General features: G+C 57.0%; 1 protein-coding gene across 2 annotated transcripts; it reads left to right on the top strand.

The window, feature by feature from the left end:
* The first annotated feature begins 2,126 nt into the window (after positions 1 to 2,126).
* DYNLL2 (dynein light chain LC8-type 2) lies at positions 2,127 to 8,154 on the top strand. Of its 2 annotated transcripts, XM_075719862.1 has the most exons (3): positions 2,127 to 2,197; positions 5,501 to 5,639; positions 7,357 to 8,154. In XM_075719862.1, exons 2-3 carry the CDS (start codon positions 5,508 to 5,510, stop codon positions 7,492 to 7,494), a joined length of 270 nt encoding a protein of 89 aa, XP_075575977.1. In that variant the 5' UTR covers positions 2,127 to 2,197; positions 5,501 to 5,507; the 3' UTR covers positions 7,495 to 8,154. The 2 variants fall into 2 exon arrangements, with proteins under 2 accessions (XP_075575977.1, XP_009485398.1); XM_009487123.2 differs by lacking the exon at positions 2,127 to 2,197 and having other exon boundaries at positions 5,487 to 5,639.
* Positions 8,155 to 8,818: the final 664 nt, after the last annotated feature.

The raw sequence follows: 8,818 nt of genomic DNA on the forward strand, positions 1-8,818 counted from the left end.
AGCCAGCTTGGGAGGGTATCGCAAGGCTCAGGTGATCAACGAGCATCACGCGTTGAAGATCTCAAGTGGAAGACGCCGTCGAGGCGCAAAGCTACAACTAATCACCACTGACAGAACTGGTTTTCTACTCTTAGGTTGAGCCGGCTTTCCAAGAAGACTTTGCACATGGCGGTGCCCGGCCTGCAAGCAGCTCTGCGGACACAGAGAAGTCTCAGGGGACGCCAGGAATCCGCTGGTGGGCAGCCACACGTGAGACCTGGTTTCACCCGTACGCAGCGCTGCCGAAACGCAGCCGCTCCGGGCGGCCGCTGTGCCCGGCGCCCAGCGCCACGGCAGCAAACCCTGCCACAAAGATGCCCTGGGATCTCTCAGGGTTGGGAATATAATCCCAATGCTGCGGAGCCCCCCCTTCTCCGCTGGCACGCTGCCCTCTTTTCGGCGCCCGGCCAAGCTGCCACACCAACACAGCTCGCCCAACGCCGAAACCAGAGCCCGGCAGTGCCCGCGCAGAGCGGCGGCGGGGCAGAGCCTGGGGAAGGCAGCGGGCACAGCGTGCCCGTACGGTGCCGGCCTGGCTGCGGGGTCCGTCACCGGAGGCACGTCCCTGTCGCGGCTGGTGCGAGGGCAGAGCCGGGTCCATGGGGGTCGAGGACACTGCAGCAGCCAGGCCCCCTCAAGGGATCAGGCCCTCCCAAGGCAGCTACCCCCAAGGGGATCAGGTCTCCCCACGGTCCCTCGCAGGGGTTCAGGGTCACCCCCAGGGATGGGGTCCTGAAGGCAGAGGGGACCCCCGCAGAGGAATCGTGGCCCCCTAAGGCAGCAGAGACCCCTCCAAGGGGATCACCCCCCACACAGAGGGGATCAGGGTCCCCCCCAGGGGATCAGGGTCCCCCCCACCCAAGGGGATCAGGGTCCCTGAGGCGGCTGGGAGCCCCCACAGATGAATCGTGGCCCCCTAAGGCAGCAGAGACCCCTCCAAGGGGATCACCCCACACACACAGGGGATCAGGGTCCCCCCCCCAAGGGGATCAGGGTCCCTGAGGCGGCTGGGAGCCCCCGCAGATGAATCGTGGCCCCCTAAGGCAGCAGAGACCCCTCCAAGGGGATCACCCCACACACACAGGGGATCAGGGTCCCCCCCCCAAGGGGATCAGGGTCCCTGAGGCGGCTAGGAGCCCCCGCAGATGAATCGTGGCCCCCTAAGGCAGCAGAGACCCCTCCAAGGGGATCACCCCACACACACAGGGGATCAGGGTCCCCCCCCCAAGGGGATCAGGGTCCATGAGGCGGCTGGGAGCCCCCACAGATGAATCGTGGCCCCCTAAGGCAGCAGAGACCCCTCCAAGGGGATCACCCCACACACACAGGGGATCAGGGTCCCCCCCCAGGGGATCAGTGTCCCCCCCCAAGGGGATCAGGTCTCCCCACGGTCCCTCGCAGGGGTTCAGGGTCACCCCCGGGGATGGGGTCCCAAAGGCAGAGGGGACCCCCGCAGAGGATCATGGCCCCCTAAGGCAGCAGAGACCCCTCCAAGGGGATCACCCCCCCCCCCCATACAGGGGATCAGGGTCCCCCCCCCAGGGGATCAGGGTCCCCCCCCAAGGGGATCAGGGTCCTCGAGGTGGCTGGGAGCCCCGCAGATGAATCGTGGCCCCCTAAGGCAGCAGAGACCCCTCCAAGGGGATCACCCCACACACACATGGGATCAGGGTCCCCCCCCAAGGGGATCTGGGACCCCGAGGCGGCTGGGACCCGCCCAGGGGCTCGGCCCCCCGGGATCGGGCCCCGGCCCCTCACAGCACCGGGGTCCCCCCCCCGCCCCCGCCCCCGCCCCCGCCCCCGCCCCCGCCAGGCACCGCCCCGCCCCGCGCCGCCCCTCCCCGCGCTCGCCCCGCGGCATTGTGGGATGAAACAGGATGTAGGCAGAACAGCGCGGGCGGACGAGCCGGGGCGGCGGGCCGCGCCGAGGATGAGCCAATGAGAAAGCGGCGTGTCGGGCGGCGCAGCCAATGGGGGAGCGCCGGGCCGTGCGCCGCAGCGGGCGGGGCGGTATTTGAGCGCGGCGCGGCGGCGAGTCGCAGAGCGCTCGGCGCGGCGCAGGGAGCGGAGCGGGCTGAGGCGAGCGGGTCCGGGCCTCCTCCCACCTCTTCCTCGGTGCCGTGCCTCGCCCTCCCGGGGTGGCCCTGTCACTGTGAAGGTGAGCGACGCCCTGGGCCGGGGACCGCGGGGAGCTCCGCGCCTAGCCTGGCACCGGTGGCTCCGTGTGCGAGGCGGCGGCGGGGCCGCCCCGGGGGGTGGGAGTCGCGGCCTTCGCCGGGCGGCTCCGGCCCGTGGGGAGCTCCCGGCGTTGCTTGGGGCCCGCCCCGCCCTGTCGCCGGCCCCGCTCCGGGCAAGGTCACCGCTGCCTCGGGTGCCCCCGGGGCTCCCCCCTGTGAAGGTCACGCAGGGCTCCGGCCCGCACATGCGCCCGGCTCCTGGGAGCGTCTCCCCGGGCCCCCTTCTGCCCCGGCGGGGAAGGGGCTGTGCCGCACCCCCTTCCCAGGGCCTTCTCCTGCCGTGGTGGGGGCAGCGGTGGGTGCTGGGCCGGGGCCCCGTGCAGCCCGGGGAGGGACGGAGTGGGTGTGGGGGCTTGTGTCCCATCCCCAAGCCGCATCTGGCCCTGGGGAGGGAAGGAGTGGGTGCTGGGCTTGAGCATCGCCCCCCTCACAAAGCCCCATCCTGCTCTGCCGGGGGAGCGGTTGGGAGCTGGGCTGGGGCCTCATACTGCTTCCAAGATCTTATCCTGCCCTGGTGAGGGAAGGCTTGGGTGCTGGCTTGGGCCTAACCCCCCTCCCAAGGCCTCATCCTGCCCTGGAGCAGCTGCTTGGGCTGTGGTCTCTTCTTCCTCCCTCAGGACCGCATCCTGCCCTGGGATGGGGAAGGGGTGCCTGCTGGAGCTGTGTTATTACCCCTTCCCAGGCCCATCCTGCCCTGGGCTGGGTGCTGGGGCTTTGTGGTTTTCCTCAGAGAGGGCCACACTTGGGTGCAAGACCCTGAGGGTCGGCTGTGATCTTATGGTTTAGGGATAAGATGTGTATGTGGTGCTGCTGGGCTGCCTTGCGGGGAGGGTGCCTTTGGAACCCCACGGGGGAATGAGCAGAGATGGGGGCCCTGCTCTGGGGCGTTTGGGTGGGTGGATGGGGTGGTACTTGGAGCTGCTCCCTGCCCTGCGGCGGGTGCAGGGGACCCCCCTCCAGCAGCACAGCTGGCTGCAGCCCCCATCACAGTTGGCCTGTGAAGGATGCTGTGCCCTGGAGCAGTGCGATGCTGGGGAGGGCAGGCTGGCCAGCATTTGCAGGTCTACTGAAGGATAATCGGGTTTTTTTTTTCCTATGGCGCTGTTGGCCCTCGGCAGCATGGGCCTGCACTGAGATGCTCCTTGCCTAAACAATGAGGAAGGAAGATGCTTTTTGCAGGTCACCGCATGGCTGGTTATGCAATGGCAAATGCCCTCTGAACTCAGCGTGCAGCGGAGGTGTGCGAAGGCCTGAGGTGTGCGAGAGCTTGCTTGCCCTCTTTCCCTAAAGAGGCTTTTCTGGAAGAATGACCCACAAGTGAATTTCTGCTACTTCCCTTTTCCTGTGGGCTGGACCCCCGGAAGACTTTTCCAAGGGATTGCCAGATTCCTGGATAGTGAATCCAAATCTACAGGCAGTTGTTTGGGCTCTTCTGAGCTGTGTCTTGTCCTGCCAGGGTTTCTGGGCCACAGGCTAACACCCGCTGACTTAAACCACAGCCCGGAGGGGAACAAGCTGCCTGGAAGTGGCTTTTCCAGAGCTGTGGTAGGGGCGTGTGCTCTCTGTTGGCGTTTGAGCTCAGTTCCTGTCATTCCTCCTGCTGTTATGAGTGTATGTTAATAGCAGTGCTCTATTAAACATTGTATCTGAAAATGTATAAATTAAGGTTGCGATAAAGTCTTCAACTGCAGGCAGAGTGAAGAATTGAAGTATTGTAATCATAGGGCTGCAATTATGTAACTGGATTCTCTTTCTCTCTGGATAGCAGGCTCCTTTAATTGCTGTAACAAAGCTACTCCTTCAGTTTTCTGGGACTGTTCCAAGAAGCGATCACTGCAGCAGATTTTCTTCACTCCCTGGTAGAGCTAAAAATGTGTAGTTTCACTATTTCAAAACATGCTTGGTAGTATCACTCAAGCCTTACAGCACTGTGAAAGGACTTAGGAAACTTAGTGGTGTTCTGCAGGCTTAATTGGAGGCACTCCTTGCCATTAAGAAGCTTATTCCCACAAAGTTTTCACATGCTCTGGTAAGAGCTGCTGCTGAGGTGAGCAGCTGGGGTCCTTCTCAGCGTGGACCTTTGCTCGACCGGTCCCCCAGATAATGTGTGCCTCCTGAGCGGGCCTCACGTGTGCTTGGGAGCAAGGGGTCTGGTGCCCAGAGGGGTGCTGGAGCGTGCCAGCCAGCAGCAGGGCTGCACGGGGCTCCTTCCCCAGGGCATGTGTCGCGTGGCCTTTGCTTGAGGAAAGGCTGCGGGGCTACCAAATCCCCATTTTTCTGGGATAATGTGAACTGCAGTGGAAAATTCCCAATGCTGAATGCCTCCCTGGAAAGGCTGTGGCAGACCTGTGTGTAGATGGCTGGTACAAAGCACCTGAACTAACTGGCAGAGTGACTGGGGCTGAATGCTCAGCTCCAGTGTACCACTTTCTAGTTTCTTAAAGGTCACGGGCAGCACTAGCATGCTGGTTTTCAGCATCTGTGTTGTGGTTCACAGGCAGGGGGAGGAAAAGGAGGCTGCTTTGCCAGGCCATAGCCATGCTAAGCTCTGTGGCAGGGCTTGCTTCCCCATGCCCCTGTTTCTAGGCTGCAGCATGGCGTTAACCTGTTTCTGGCTCGTCAGACTGGCTTGGTCCCATGGGAAGAGCTGGCGTCTGGGTTTCAGTGGCAAAGCGGTGGTGAGGTGAGGGGATGATGATAGGCTGAATGTGGAACAACACTCCTTCCAGGCTGAGCTAGCAGCAGTAAGTGTAACTCCTGGCATGGGGTGGAAGAAAAAGCGCTGCTAAGATGCTTCCTGAGCCTCCCTGCTGGGGACGGGCAGGCTGGGGTCCGTCGCTTGCAAGGCTCTGAACAGATGATGCTCCAAACCACTGGTGCACCTGGAAGGCAAACTTGGCTGTAGCCTATTGATGTATAGGAGGGCTGTGGCTCTGCAGATCCCGTCTCCTCCCACACAGTAAGCTTTTTCTGCATGTGTTTAATGCAGGTGCTGATATTGGGCGCTCTCTGATCTAACCTCCAGGCAGTGCCAGTGCTCTGGCTCTGAGGGGCACCTTAGCCCAGGATTCCTCTGGGCTACCCTGATAAACTCACCCTGGGCATAACAGGGGGTTTGTAGTACTGGCTTGTGTCGCAGCCTGCCGTAGAAGGGACAACCTCTGATGTACAGGAAGCTTCTCCTTTCTCGGGAAGGGATTAAAGGAATCTATGTTCTGCCTTAGGTTCACGATGTCTGACAGAAAGGCTGTGATCAAGAATGCGGACATGTCTGAGGACATGCAGCAGGATGCTGTAGACTGTGCTACACAGGCAATGGAGAAGTACAACATAGAAAAGGACATTGCAGCATATATAAAGAAGGTAACTACGGGATGAGGGGGCTGCTCTGGCTCAGACTTCCTGAAGTTCTTAAGTACGTGTGCCTGTGATGAGCCTGCATGTCTGTCTGAGACTTCATACTTGTGTGGCTGGAGGAAGAAGATGCTTTCTTCTTTGCTTCTTTACTGCTATTCCCAAGGGGATGGAGTGACTTCTCCAAGGTCAGGGGAGGGCTGTGGCAGAGCAGGGCCTGCTCTGTTGTTCTGGCAAGCTCTGAGCAGGCAGTGTGAGTGCTGTCCCTCTGGATTTGCCAGCCTAGAAAGAGCTGGCTGCAGTCTCTCTTAGCACTTGCTCCACAGATGCTGCTGCTTGACTTGCAGTACCAGTGTGGGGTGGGATTACTATTTTACTCAGCGGGCAGCTGTGCACGTGTGGTTCTGTGTGCCATGCTCCTGGCTCCGGGGTGAGTGGTGTGGGAGGAGGATGGGGCCTTGTGCTGACTGGCAGTGTTGTGAAAGGTGCTGCTTTAAAAATGGTGTGAGCAGCTGCCCCAGCTTGTGAAGAGGTGTCTCCCTATTTGCAGGAGCCCATTAACTTCAGTCTTGTGCTTGATGGCATCTAGGGAGCTGTCAGTTCCCTCTGTAGCTGCTTCTCCAAGTGCTTGGGCAAAGTGCTTTTAAAGGAGGAAAGTGTGACTTCATAGGCAATGTGGTCCTGGCACCTGGGCTAGCTTTTGGGCCTTGCTTGTAATCTAAGCTTGAAGGTAAAGGTTTGAAAGGTGTCTCCTGACTACTTGGATCACTTTGATCGGAGGCAAGACTTATCTCAAAGCGCTCGGGGCAATGCAGCCTGTAAAGTGAGTGCAGCAGAAGGCATCCAAAAAGAAGTTGGTCTCTATTTCCTGGGAGTGTGTTGGGAGGAGGGAAGGAATTTGATGCACCTTCATGCCCTGGCAAGAAAGCTTTTCCTTACTTCAAAGGTTACCTGCAAAGAGCTCCAACTGCCTTGCTGCTGTCTGAGGACTAACACTTGCTTTAATCTTGAATGTTGAGTCTGTTCTTCTGGTGCCCTCTCAGGGGAGGGAGGGGTGTTCTTGGGAGTTGTCTATTAATTAGAGGGAGGAAGATGGTCTTTAACCCTCTCCTACCTGCTCTGTAGGAGATGACTGACTATTAAGCCAGCATTCAGCTTGCTTGCCTCTGACCTCTTGGGTCTTCATGCGCTGTCTGGCCTGTGAATTTGCCCGCTTATTTTCAATGCGGATTTTCTCCCCTTTATGTGAAGAAGAGACCCAAACAGCAGAGGCCAGGCTTCTCCTTCCTTTTTTTAGGTGACCTTTAAGCTCAAATGCCTTGTTGGAGCAGACATGCCAAGATCTTTTTTTATATTTTTTTTCTGAGTGGGCTTGGAATGGGAGAGGAGAAATATTCCCCTGAGCTAGCCTACACGCAGGGCTTGAATAGCACTGTACCAAGGAGAGCTCTTAGGTCCACTTTCTGTTCTGCCCAGGGCTGACGGGTGCTCCAGGTCTCAGGAGATGATTCACTTGTGTTGGATCCTTTGAACAATCCAGCGCACAGGTCTGGTTGTGGCATCAGTACCTCACTTAATATAATAGCGTCTTGCGGTGGGGAATCTAAAGATGCTGCAGGTGGGAGGAGAGGCAACAGTGTGTGGACAGAATCAGCTAAGAATTGGTGCTTAAAACTATTTTCATGTGGGCTTTCTTGGCCTTAATGCCTCTCTTCTCTTTCTTCAGGAATTTGACAAGAAATACAACCCAACTTGGCACTGCATTGTTGGCAGAAACTTTGGCAGCTATGTAACACATGAGACAAAGCACTTCATCTATTTTTACTTGGGTCAGGTTGCAATTCTTCTCTTCAAGTCTGGATAGGAAGCAGGAGCGAGTGAAACTTGGACTGTAATGCACTGATGGCTGAAGCCACGACTCCCTTTAACATGGCTATGCCGCTGCATGGACTGTATACTATATTTAATGTGTATATGTTGCAGTAAAAATCTACTTCTGTTTAGTTGCCTGGGAAGAAGGCGGCATTTTTTTTGTTACTGCTTTTTTTGGTTGTATTGCACTAGGAAACCTGTAAATGCTTAAACAATGGCCTTTACGTGGGAAGAAATAAAACTATTCCACAACAGCTCCCTCAGTGGTAACTCCTTCTTTGAGGCTGGGAAAACTTCTTTGGGCAGGCCAAAAGACCCTGACTTCCTTACTGAGTTTTATTAGACTGTTAATCTTGTAACGAGGAGCAAAGCCAGTGTGAGCTGCTGTACCCACCCTGCAGACTGTAGAGAGCTGGCTCTCCCAGTAACCTCAGTGCAGGTACTTAGACCTTCCCTGAAAGCTGACGGGGTGGCTCTTGATTACGTGGCTTTCACACACAAGTTGAACTCCACCTCGGACTGTGATAAACAGACTTGCAGCTGGCACCCTCGGTGTTCTCTTTCAGTGCCCGTCACTGTATTTTTGGCTCTGCTGACACATTGACCTAGACTTGTAAGCAACTCAGCCTGGTCTAGAAGACTTCAACAAACATCCCCCCGAGTCGCTGCTTGCTGTGGAAAGCAGCATCCTGTGGCTGAAGTCTCTAGACCTTGATACTGAGCTCTGAAGCCACGTAGCCTGTCCCTGAAATGGAGTAGGATCTCAAATTGGTGACTACTGACAACAGCTATTTGGCATGTTCTTAGCCAGTTGTCTCAACACTGCCTTAACTCGATGCTCTCCTTAAAGCAAGCTAGTCATGTGGAAGACTTGTAAGTGGCCAATGTCTCCTTTTTTTTATTTTCTGTAGCTGATAAGCTATTTCTGGAGGACTGTCCTCCATGTTCTGATATCTGCTTTTGTTCTTAAAGCACAGTACCAAGAAGTTAAATTTACATGTGATGTTTGTGTGAAGGAAACTCATGTGACATCTGCTTCAAAGGCAGACAAATGTCTTGGTCTCCAATAGGTTCAGCAGTGATGTTGTCTTAGTATGTACTGACTCTTGGATTATGCTGCAGGAAGTTCTTTTTATCTGGGTGCGGAGAAATGCTGTGTGATGGCAAGTAGGTATCTGGTGCTTGTCATCAGGTCTATTTATTGGCTTGCCAACTAATGCATAGATGAGAGCGCTGGGCTGGTGAGCCTGGCGTGTCTGATATGAATTTGGTGTTGGTAATAAGTCACTGCTGGGGGAGAAAGGGCAGAGCGAAGG

Source organism: Pelecanus crispus, chromosome 12, assembly GCF_030463565.1.
Source record: "Pelecanus crispus isolate bPelCri1 chromosome 12, bPelCri1.pri, whole genome shotgun sequence".
NCBI classification, from domain to species: domain Eukaryota; kingdom Metazoa; phylum Chordata; class Aves; order Pelecaniformes; family Pelecanidae; genus Pelecanus; species Pelecanus crispus.